The sequence below is a fragment of the Nyctereutes procyonoides genome, unplaced genomic scaffold (assembly GCF_905146905.1).
Source record: "Nyctereutes procyonoides isolate TBG_1078 unplaced genomic scaffold, NYPRO_anot_genome, whole genome shotgun sequence".
Classification (NCBI taxonomy): Eukaryota; Metazoa; Chordata; class Mammalia; order Carnivora; family Canidae; genus Nyctereutes; species Nyctereutes procyonoides.
In genome coordinates this window covers 27,659,132-27,672,305 of record NW_026575142.1, presented here as the reverse complement: position 1 = coordinate 27,672,305, position 13,174 = coordinate 27,659,132, and the positions used below count along the sequence as shown (strand labels likewise).

General features: G+C 36.1%; 1 protein-coding gene across 2 annotated transcripts in view; it reads right to left on the bottom strand.

The window, feature by feature from the left end:
- Positions 1–13,174, bottom strand: part of ACVR1C (activin A receptor type 1C) — a 79,529-nt gene that overhangs the window by 47,911 nt on the left and 18,444 nt on the right. For both annotated transcript variants that reach the window (XM_055308491.1, XM_055308492.1), the window contains exon 2: positions 1,262–1,492. In XM_055308491.1, the coding sequence (XP_055164466.1) occupies positions 1,262–1,492 (231 nt within the window). The remainder of the gene's footprint in view (positions 1–1,261; positions 1,493–13,174) is intronic.

Genomic DNA, 13,174 nt, shown 5'->3' with positions numbered 1-13,174 from the left:
AAGGCTGCAATAGGTAGTATAATGAATTAGAACATTCCCAGAGTGGGACAAGTACCGGTGGTGATTCATGAAATGATTCTAAGGGTTCTTGAGACCATTTGGAGTGGTCAACAAACATGATTTAAATAACAATGAATCACATGATAACGATTGATAATTTTTTCTTTAGTTCTCTTAGTTTTGCTGATGATCAAAAAGCCTCATTTTGTACCAGTATGTCTTGAACATCGCATTCTTCTCTTTTTTAAACACAGAGAAAATCCAAAACACTTAACTGGAATGCAGTAGCTATGTTTGGTTTTGTACATAGTTGTCTTCTACATATGGTAAGGAAACCAGTTTTTCCTTTGTGGTAGTGACGCCAAGTTTCTGCATAAAATAAATGTTCTTTGGTAGGAAAGGGGAACCGTGAATTTATTGAAAAAAAAAAATTGGTTAAAAATACCGGAGTAGGATATTGATATGGTGACACAGGAAGACCTGAGATTGGATAATGGTACCTTAAAATGTCACTTTGTAAATAAGACTATATATATCTGTGTGAAGATATTATATTAGCATATCAATAAGCACTGGATTATTACTAAATTAAAAACAATAAAGAAAACCCACTACATAGTATTTTCAGGTCATACATTAGCTTGTGATTTTAATTACTTGCCCCTTAACATCTCCAAAATTACTGATAAACACCAGACTAAGATTGTCAGTGTCTTGTAAATTAGGATAAAACACCATGAAATTGGGTGAAAGGCAAGACTATACCTGCACAATAAGGAAGAGTTACGTTCCATCCTACCTCCATCTTTCTGCTCATAAGTGCTTGCACTTGAGCGTGGGCAGGCAAAGAAGATATGCAGAAGGTGCCCATGAGAAAAAGAGTTTGTCTTCATAAAAGTTGGCAATCTACTAATTTTAGTTTTGCTCCCTTTTCTCTTTTTTTTTCTTCGTATATGTGTTAATTTCTTTCCTTTACAAGAATCCATACAAATTGACATTTTACTTTAGGTCCATTAATCACTTCAAAAAATACAATCCACGTGGACAAATGTCTTCAAAATTATTATGCCGTTGTCAATGTTTTGACAGTCTTGTGCAATTAAAAAAAAATCAACCTCATCTAGGCTCTAGAGAATGTCACCAGTCAAAAAAAAAGGAGAGAACCATAAAATGGATTTTCTTACTTAAAGAAACATCCAGGGTGCTTATAATTTCCCAAGAGTACAATTACATTTGGAATGAACAAAGATAAATGCATTACCTGTGGGAAGGTGCAGTGTTATGTTGTTGCAAAAGTCTGTGAAGCAGCATTCTGTTTTGGTAACATTGTTGGAACTATGACAGAAGACTTGAGCATTCAGTTCTGGGAGAGAGACGCAGGACTTGATCACTTGTTCTTTTCCATTGGTCAGCATAACTGAAGCCCAGCATGCTCCTTCAGTTTGGCAGGTAAAGTTTGAAGAGTCACACAAAAGACAGACACACTTCAATCCTGAAAAGTGTAAGACAGAAAGCTTTAAGATATAGAAAATACCATGCAAATTTATTTCATAATACTTGAATTTAAGAATTCAATCTTAATGAGAATTGAGGAAGGATTTCAATGAACGGCACTGGATAAACACAGGCTACTGTTCTCAGCAGTCATGCATTTTATTACACAGGTGGCCCAATCATCATTTACTACTGCTTGTATTTTTGTGACTTTATTCAGTTGCTACTACATTATAAAACCATTTTCTTGGCCATGGTCTAAGTCCCTCCTTCTCAAACTCAAATTGGCCTATTTCAAAGTCAACAGCTCTCATGAAATGCTGGGATACGGTAACACAGAAACCCAGGGGCGCTGTCCAGCATCACTTGTAAACTGTGGTTGGAGAGCTGGGTAACCAAACCATCCAGGGTGCTCTGTTCATTGACCCCTTCTCCCTTTAACTTTTAAGTGAATGTTCTAAACACAAACCTAATCATAGAAATTTACAGCTCTAAAAACAAAACAAAATAGTGTGATTCTTTACCCTTGTATTCGATGATGTGATAATATTATTGCTATTGTCATAGTAGGCACTGATAAAGGCACTGATGAGCCATGACACTTCCCCCTCTTCACTAAGAAATACATCATAGAATAAGAGTCATTTGAACAGAGACCATGACCTTCAGGCAATTTTCTTTAATGAACGCATCTATTCCATGAAGCAAAACACATCAACAGTAGAATTTAATATCTCAACGTCAATAAAACTTTCAAAAACTGGACTTTGCTAATCTGTCCACTGTATAAATTTCCTCCATCCTCCTCACTTATTACACACACACACACACACACACACCCTACACACATGCACATGAACTCACATGTTCCAAGTGACACAGCATTCCTCTGTGCTGATGTAAAATATCCATCAGCATGATGAAGTTCAGTGGTTGTGACAATTTATTCAAATTTTATTTAATTACATTGTTTTTAAATAGTACAATACTAAATAAGCCTTTTGTATTATTATTCTAATGAGTTTTCTGTTAAATCATAACTACTCCCCACAATTATCTGAATGCACCAAGTTTTATAATAAAAATCATTTTTATTGGAATTGAAGTCTTTAAATCGCTAATTACTGAAATTAGAACTATTATAACTGTACAATTTTTGATACATAAATAATAATTTTTATACTTGACTTCAAATATCAATATAAGGGCAAATATGGATAATATTCCTACATAACTGTGTAAGAAAGAACAAATTACATATTGACCAATAAAAATTATCTTTCCTCTGGTCATTTTTCTTGATTGGTATATAAATACCATCTCTATAAACATGTTTATTATGGGATAAAAGAACTACAGTCATAAAATAAGATATTCTTTTGTTAACGACATTGGACCAAACATAATAGCTCACTCCTCCGTTTATTCTAAGGGAGATTAATATAAACAAATCTACAGCTGACCCTTGAACAACATGGGTTTCAACCACACCCATCCATTTGTAAGTGGATTTCTTTTCAATAAATGCAGTACCATACTCTAAATATCCTTTTTCTTCCTTATGGTTTTCTTAATAACATTTTATTTTCTATAGTTTACTTTATTGTAAGAATACAGTATACAATACATGTAATATACAAAATATGTGTTAATTGTTTATGTTATTGGTAGGGCTTCCAGTCAACAGTAGGCTATTAGTGAAGTTTTGGGGGAGTCAAACATTAAGCAGATTTTCAACTGTGTGAGGGTTTGGTGCCTTCCCCTGCACGTTGTTCAGCAGTCAACTGTACGCATTTGTTGGTATGTATGTGCTACAGTAGAACCTTGTAATCTACATTGATTAGGATTCGGTAGAGCTAGATGTATAAAATCCAGGTGATCTGAAAAATGTTTTAAGCCCCTTTCCTTGTATAAAAGAGAGCTCATATTGTCACTATCCATCCAATCAGGTGTCTTCTGTCAGTGCAATCTCTCTCTAGTACTTTTCAATTCCAATCTGACAGAGGCCTTCAAATCCCCGTTATATTAGCTTTGAATCTTGGCCATTACTTGGCCTCTTTATGCTTCCATTTCCTTATATGAAAGATGAAGAAAAGAAGAATATACCGCCTCATCTGTTGTGAAGAATAAATTAATCTACATAAAGCTCTTAGAACAATTTCTGGTGCACAGGAAGCCTATGTAAACATCAGTGACTATGGCTTGTCCTACCAGAGGAGGTAAAGCTGGTTGTCTTATGCTAAAAATTGAAATACATTCATAATCCATAAAGGAATGGCTGAATGGACTAGGCTGTAAGACCATTTAAGAGGCATAACAAAGAAACGCATCCCTTTCTACTCTGTGGAGTAACTTGAATGTTCTCCTTCTTCAAATGGCCCAGGTTAGAATCTAGAGAGTCACACAGCAGGGTGGTGTTTGGCCATGGTCCAGATAAAGAACTCAGGAAAAGAAAGTCTCAGTCCTATCTCTGTCACTAACATGCTCATTGCCTTTAGAGATGATATTTGACCTTACAGCGCCTCAGTGCTTACTTCTGAAAATGGGAAATGAACTGGGGTCAGGGTAGTGGATCCCAAATCCTGAAATCTCAGAGTGCCACCATTTTATGACTCCATGATTTTTTTAATTCACAGAAATTTACAACTGCAAAATATAGAAAACTTTTTGACACTGAAGAAACTTAACCCACTGTGGTTATTCTTTATCCTCATATTTTAAGGGGATGAAGTTGGGAAGACTAAGTCTCCTGACACACAGTCTCAAACCAGTTATTACTGGACTCCTCATCAGAGTCTCCATGAATTTTCTGTTTCCAGGAAAAGCCTAGCCTGGAAATCAATGCAATTAACTACAGAAGAGGGGTTCATGGAAGGAAGACAACCATAAAGCACTCACAATTAAACATAAGTTAGTTTCATGTGTGTTTATCATTACGTATAATTCCCAGTGCAAATGTGAGATGCCATCATCTCCGTTTTCTAGATAATGAAATATGAGGGTCAAAAAGATCAAGTGGCTGAATTAATGTAGCAGTTATTAGATTATACAAGCAATGTTGTTTCTGCCCTCACCAAAGCTGATATATATCTAAAAAAAATTTTTATTTTTTATTTTTTTAAATGATAGGTTCATAAAACATTTTCCAACCTCACCAATTTCTCGCAATTGAATAAAATATAATTCTAATACAGCAGAAAGAAGTTAATAATTAACAATTGATGATTGAGACGTTGCCCTGTATTATCCTAATTATCTTTTAAAACACAATGATATATTTTTTAAAAAATTTCTACCTACTTATTTTCTGAGAAGACAGGAGGTTAAATAAGAGTCAATTATCATGTGCGTGCATCTACATAAGTAACCTTATCTTTCAGATTGTCTAAGTTTTGTATCAAGTGTAAACCTCTAAATACCTAACCTGATACTTTTTCTTTGAAAGACTACTAGCTCCTTATAAAAATGATTATATAATAGCTCTTATCAAGGAATGATATGGATACTCATAGAATGTTTAACAAGCAATAAAAATTTCCTTCAGTTTTAAATAAAAGGTACCAATAAGAAGATTAATTCAGACCCAGGTGATAGAGTTAAGACACAGTAAATACCACCTCACTTTAAATGGTGCACAATGGAAAACACTGACAAAACTGAGAATTTGTTGATAACAGCTTCAAACATCGGCTAGATGTTTTCATCTATTCCAGGTCAACTGGCAGTACCAGAGCACTGATGGAGAACAAACAACAAACTGAAAGGAACCTAAGATGTATCACTAACATACAACATACTCAGTCTTGCATTTTTCGTTTCCCACCAAACCACTATATGGTTACATTTGGTATATAATTAAATTATATTTATATCAACCACCCTCAACATAGAACCCTTGTGCTGCCAATTAAAACATAAGTTGCCCTTAGTGATTAGACTTATGCTTTCATATTTTGTTTTTTAAAAGACTGATGTTAATTGAGTCAATTATACTAGAATATTCCATGACAGGATAAATCTGGCTGTTAGCAGACAGTAGTCCAGCCTTATGTTTTTTTATTTTGTACTTTCCCATTATAATGTACTTGAGTCATATGGAAAGATAGCAAATGAAGTTGAAGAAGGAGGTAATTACCCAGAATAAGGAGGTCTATTAGAGTTTTCCCCACAAGAAAGATTGCACTTTTCTTGCGTCTCTTCCCACCCCTTTAATTAGCCCCCTTTCCCCCTTTTTGCCAATTAGTCTGTAAAAGCCAAGACATCTGTTACTCACAAGACATCTGTTACCCACATGAAACCAAAGGATGTGCACATTCCTAATCAACCAGAAAATAAATTTTCATCCATATTTACATGTGATGGCAAGCACATCCTGGTGTCCAGAAATGTAAAAACCATCAGACTACAGAAAAAGAACCAAATTCATTAATTTGCATTTATTCTTTGCACTTGCACTATTCTCGTTAAACAGCCAAATATTTGCTTGGGAAATATTAGTTGTTTTGAATTAGATACTATTTTCAATAAGTTAGTTGCCTACATTTTGGGTCTATATGCTGAAATATCTATTGACCAGTGCTTAACACCAATTTCTGACAATATGCCCTTCCCTCTTCTCCAGACATCAGTTGATTCCATTTCCCTAATTTTAGAGTAGGGTACTGAACACAACTTTTTTTTTTTTAATTCAGAAAACTGTCTCAAATTTGACCTGCTGCATATATAATCTTTTCATCATTTGCAGGCTTCTGAGTTAACAAAGGAACAATTCAAGCTCATCCATGTGCCGAATATGAAAAGAACACCAGGGCAACCAGCACTAGGATATGTAAAGGAAAGCCAGATGGGGTCAAAGGAAATCAGGCAAAGACCTATCTTCCCTTCTTTTCCTTTTCAACATTTGATTTTCATGTCATGGGATCATTTCAAATCATTTCTCTTTCTTTGTGGTAGGGAAAAATATGATAGAGAAAGAAAGCAGCATTAATGAAATATGGACAATATGAATGTAAATCTTTTGGCCAAAGGAGTTTTCAATAGAGACATTACTTTTAGAAATTCTATTTACCAGGCTGTATCTAAGGACATTCAGAACTCCTAAAATATGAGAATACATCCAGCACAAAGGAAAACTGTTCTTTTGTGTTAAGTGGTAATTATGCTCCCTGTTCAGGAAGGCCTCATCCTTATAGCTGAGAAGGAAAAGGAACTACTCTCATGGGAGGGATTCCATCCAGGACAGTTGTTTTCACTTCCAGCTGCAGGGCTCAAATTAGGAAGAGTCCAGCACACTTTGAATTATAGGACTAGCCATTTTGAATGTCCTCAGTCCACAGGTAACGCTCAATGAAACCGGAGGTTTTGGCTCACTTCCACCACAAACCACCCAACACTACACCTCCACATCTTAGATTCTTCACCTGAAATGTGATCAGGTCAGGAAGCAGATTAAAAGATTTCTAAAGATCCCAGTTTTATGGTCTTTTCCTGCTCTGAGCCCATGTTGCAATTCTCAATACCAGTAACTACAGGGTTATCTATGTATGACAGATAAAAAGAGATAGCACCCAAAATATAGGTTTATACCCCGAAATTCACGCACTGGTATTTCAGTGGATGAAAGGATCCTACTAGTTTATAATCCAACAAAATTTCTCCAGTTGGTATTAAAGATGATTTATCTTGTCCTGTATCATATGGGAATCTAATGCTTTTTCCAACATCAGCACAATATTTTAGGAAGTAAAGGGAAAGTTCACAGCTTCTCTGACTTGGGCCAGACACCCAGAGTCTAATCCCCCAATCCTATATATATATATATATATATATATATATATATATATATATATATATATATACCATCACAGAAATGGCACGCAAGACCAAAAGCTATTCAAGGGTACCACACCATAGCAACCTGATTCTATTAAACAGAAATGAAAACACTTTCCAATAATGTCTAAATGGCTGACAAAAAGAGTAGAGTTCAAAACTGGCCAGGATTAGTTTATTTATTTAGTTACTTATAGCCTCAAAATGAGGACTAGATACAGAAAGGACATGTACTGCGGCATAATGTCAAAAAGCTTTCAGTACAATTTAAAAACGTTTTAAAAGAGGAAAAATGATCAGTTTAACATTTTTGCTTATCAGCACAGTTATTAACTGAAAAGTTCACTTTTCAAAGAAATGCTTTTCCAAAACTACTATTAATAACATTAGCCCCTAAGCTCGTACAGTATGGTACAAAAATAAGTCAACCATAAAGGGATATAAACTAGTCTAAAAGGGGGATGGCAATATTATTTGTGCAGATTCTCTGAAAATATCCCTGTGAAAGCATGAAAATGCAGAAGGATTCTGAGCTGTGGAGAGGATAGCCTTTTCCTTCCTGCCTTTGGAAGTCAAGGCAGTAGCCAGCAGCAGGCTGGCAGGGGTGGCAGTTGCATGATGACTGCTTTTGGGAACAGTGTGACATCTCTTAGAGTATATGCTTATCTCCTTAGGGAGGGCACATTTCCTGCAATCTTCTGGCCAACTTAAAACTTTATAGTCATCCACGGAAGAAAAGGACCTCATTTGGGGCCTCCTATATCAAAGGATCATATCAAAGAATAGTGTTCCTAATCACAAGACACATTTCCTCTGCCACTCTCCCATGTAATTTTCATTTAATTTAACAACAAGTTATACTCTTGGGCTACCAGCCTCAATGGTTCCTCACCAAACCATTCTCTTAGTCTTGCATTTTTTTTATTGTCTTCTAATGAAGAAAAGAGCTATCTATGTTCAATGGATTCTAATTACATCTAGAATAAAATAAAATCCACAATCATTATTTGTGACCTAATAGGCCAGTAGGTCTGGGTTGGGTGCTTCCCACTTTTGAACCTCATTGCTTATAACGGCCCTTCAGACATACTGGTCTCCTTTTCATAGTTCTAGAAAACAAGTTCTTTCCCGCCTCACTTTTTTTTCTGTGGCTATTCCCTTTGCCTGTAGTGTGCTTCCTCTGCTTCTAATTCTTCAGGCTCAGCTCAAATGTCACCATCTCAGGGAAATCATCAGACATTCTTCTTGAAGAGTGATCTGCTCCCCATCCTTTCTGGCATATACTGTAATCTGTAGTAAGCTAATTTATTGTATCAGCCCTACCAGAATTAAAAATCCACGAAGGCAGGGATCTTTCCTACTACCATCTACCATCACATCCCAATGCCCACAATAGGGTATGACAGATGATTTTTTTAAAAAATCAAGAAACATGTATTAAATTAAAAAGCATAAAAAACTCTACAGAAGAATGCAAAATGGCCAAACACATAAGAAGACTCACAACCAAAAAAAAAAAAGACTCACAACCCTGTAACTATTCTCATTATAGTATATTATCTTCCAGTTTTCTTCTATTCCATAGTAGATTTCTATCTATAAACACAATTTTACATGCTGCCTTTTTATTCTATTATCATCATGTCATAAGCTTTTATGATCTCTTGTTTATAGTCACTTAATGGCATTTACAGACCTCCCATTAGTGTAACTGGATGATATCCAGCATTTTCTTGCTTTCAGGCCTTTCACTTGTTTCCAATTTTTGCAATTAAATAACACTGTGTTGAATATCTCTGCGGATTAATCTTTAACCAAATTTAGTTTCCCAGGCTAGAGTCCCAGAAGTGGAATTACAACATCAGACCTTCTCGAGAGACACTGTCAAATAGCTTTCCAGAAATGTTGTACCAATTAAGATTTCCACTGGCCCTGTATGAAAGTACCCATTTCACATACACTTGTCAGCATTAGCTATTCTCACTAAAATCTTAATAAAATGATGGGTGGAAGTTGCATCTTATTTTAATTTGCATTTCCCTATGATTGGGGTTGAACTTTTTTTCCAAATGTTTCCTGTGGATTTTCTCTTGAGTAAGTTTTTTGTCCATGCCATTCAGCTCTTTGGTTAGTCTTAAATTTCTAATCAATTTAAAGAGCTCTTTATAAACATAGAAATCCTTTGCTATATGTGTTACATACAACTTTCCCCACTATCACATTTATTTATTTCTTCCTAATGTACCACCTTCATTGTTTTGGAAGGGAAAAAAAGTACCTATCCCTTGTCAAAAAGAAGTCAAGTTACATGTATTATATAATACATATAATATAAAGAAGTAAAATCAAATACATCACTCCTAATCCCATATCCCCAAAATGACTTAACGTCTTCTCCAAATATTTTTTCTATGGAGCTTTACTTATAGCTATCAAAAAAACTAATGTAACAGATGGAAATTCTGTTGATCAATCTTTTACTTAGCACTTTCTTCCTTTGCCTTTAAGCTTAGGAAATCCTCATCCAGTTTATGATTTTTTGTAATACATCTAACCCCTTAATTTATGTGGATTTGATTGTGGTGTTAGGTAATACATAAATCTAATAAATAAATCTCTTTGACAGGTGATAATTGAACTACTTTATGGTAAATGTCTAGTTTTTAAAAAATTTCTTTAAATTATTATTTAAAGAATATTGTATTAGTCATGCTTTTCCAGAAACAGAGAGCCAGTAGGATGTACATGTATACACACACACACACACACACACACACAAAGAGAGAGGGAGAGAGGGAGAGAGAGAGACAGAGAGAGAGGCTGAGATTTCATTTAAGGAATTGGTTTACTGTATTGTGGAGGCTAATAATTCCAAAATTTCCAAGGTAGGTTGCAGAGAAGAGCTGATATTGCAGTTTAAATCTGATGACTGTGTGGAGGCAGAAATCCCTCTTCCTCTAGGGACCTCAGTTTGCTTTCTCTTAAAGTTTTCAATTGATTTGATGAAGCCCATCCAATTATGGAGGGTAATCGACTTCATTGAAAGTCTACTGCTTTAAATATTAATCTCACCCAAAAAATACCTTCACAATAACATCATCCAGACTAGTGTCTGACCAAATATGCAGGCAGGTACTGTGGCCTAGCCAGTTGATGTATAAAATACACCTTCCCAAACATATACTGTATGTCAAATATTATGCTAAGAGCTGAGAAAAGAAAAAAAGATCATTCCCTGAAAGCACTGTAGAGTCAAAGCACATTGGAATAGTGTGGTGAAACAGTCAGGGACGTGCGCACTATGTGTTCGGGCACAGAGGCTGAGCACTGCTTAATCCAATCTGGGGCAGAAGGGACAGGTGCAGGCAGGTAATTTTCTTTGAGGTGAGTCTTGAAGAGCACAATAGTTCTTCACCATCCCCAGCCCACTTCCCTCCTCCACTGTCCGACCTACCCTCTCAGTAGTGGTCAAAGATCCTCCAGCAATCCCTACCAGCCTGGGGAAAATGAGACAGACAGTGGGAAATGTCTCCTGTGGGTGGGGCTGATATGTATGGGTTTTAACTTGCCAACGTGTTCTTGTCACACACACACACACACACACACACACACACCCCGTTGGATCCCCATTTCCAGTTCCAAAGGCATCTCTGCAACCCAGGCACAGCCTTGCAGAGGCTCAGTTGCTGGTTGGAAAAGTTCGGCCTTCCCTGGAGTTGCAGGATGGGACTGGGAACCCTCCCCTAGGACAGGGCCCTGGGTCTTCCGCCTTCTCTTCATCTGACCCATTTGCCAGCCTCCTCTTGGGTCACGGGGGACCCTCAGGCTTTCAGCCAGGCACTGGCATGAGTGCATTCCAGACCTGTCAGCCCCTGGCCATATAGCTGTTGATATTCACATAAAATCATACTTGATAGTGATTACCAGATTTTGAGATTTCATCAACGAGTTGAATTTCAAAAATAATTTTGGGACTCAATCAGGATTTCATTAAATTTTTGCTTTCCCCAAGGAAGAACACTGGGGACCAGGGGAAGCACCCCATACCACCATCTCAAAAAGAAAGGTTATTATAATACCAAGTACATTACAATATAAAGAATTATAGACTGAGGGATAGATCAAGGATATCTTTTTAAAATTTCAAATGTTGAAAAATATAATTATCCTCTATAATGTTCAATTTCTTTTGTCTTTTTCTGAAACAAATTGTTAATCTGGGGGTTGACTATGTATCAAAAGGCAGAGCTTGAGTGCCCAACCTGTTCCTGTGCTTTGTTTTGTTCACAATCAATGGCCATAACCCACATAGAAATGTTCTCTAAAATGGAAAAGGCAATTTTCCATAATGCTATCTCTACTCAATATGGATATTCCGGAAAACTGAAAAAAAAAGCTGAATAAAGAAAGCTAATAGTCCCAGATCAGTGGTCTGGCCAACAAGGAACTTCCTTGTTTAGTGAGTGGGCTACTGGGCCTTTTGGCCTCAACTCAATGAGTTCACTCTAGGCAACGCCTCCACCAGTACCGGGGCACAGAGCTTAGCACTATATTTGATCAACCTGCACATTAGAGTCTATTTTACAAAACTTGGAGGATGATATATAATTTTTGGATCATTACACACCTGCATTCAATATATTGCTTATTGTATCTATGATTTACTTGATAATAAACTCCTGTTCAGGAACATCCAATATAATTTTAATATTGTTCACATGGGAAATTATGACCAAATATAACCAACTCCAGTAAGATACAATTTCCAGCAACAACTTGTGGTGATATGCAGAGATTGCTATTGTGTTGCATGGAGAAATGAACCTGGGTAAAGAGAAGAAGAGTGTAGTTGTTCTAATCCAGTCTGGTGCATTTAGGGTCATGTTAGGAGACCTGAGGTTCTGATCCTAGTTCTACTAACGTGGCCTTCGAGGCTTCTGTGCCTTCAACTGATCTGTCCAAGAAAGAATTCAATTTGATGATCGCCAGTTGTTCCAAAGTTGTAATACCCAAAGAAATGAATACCCTGGCTGCCATGTAATATCAGCAAGAACAGTATGAGTGTCGGATGTATATATATATATATAAAAAGTTGTTGTCCTGGAATCATAGTTAACAAAGCAAATTGTTCAGGAAAATACTCTATCATTCTGATAAGGAATGAAGTGAATAATCTTGAGTTCATACTTTGGAGGTCCATTAAGTCATAGAAATCTAGTTATATGTTTCCAATCCCCATGAGGTACAAAAGATGGAAAACAAATGGGAGAGGATCACAAAGAACCTGGTCATGGAAGGAAAACAGGAGCACATGACATGGTCAATCTACTTGGGAGACAAGAAATAAACTACAAAATTTAATGATAAAAACGTAAGTGTTTAAAGCTAAGGAAGCTCTTACTTTTTTAAGGGAAGCAATTAACTAATCAGTAAAGAAACAAGTAATCAATAGTTAATAGTCAAACCACAAGGCTAAAAGAATATGCAGATAGGAAAAGAGACAAAACTATCCCAAGTTTAAAATGAAAATAGCAAAAAAAAAATTTTTTTTGAAAAGTTAAAGTCCTTGAGTTCTCAGGGGTTCACTTGTCAGAAATTTTTATCATGATCCACAGCTATTCATTTATATGATCAGATATGGTAAGGAATAGATAATTCTCAATCTAGAAATAAAAGGAAACTATCCAAAGTAAGATGATCTAACTAAAAATAGATTGCCAAGTGAAGAGTTGAAAGGGGAAAAGGAGGGCAAGTGATTTTAGAAGGAAAGTTTTTTCTTAAAGGCTGATCCTAATTGGGCCTCTTTCCGAAATTGACCCCAAAACTAAGGCCTGGCTTAGATAGTATG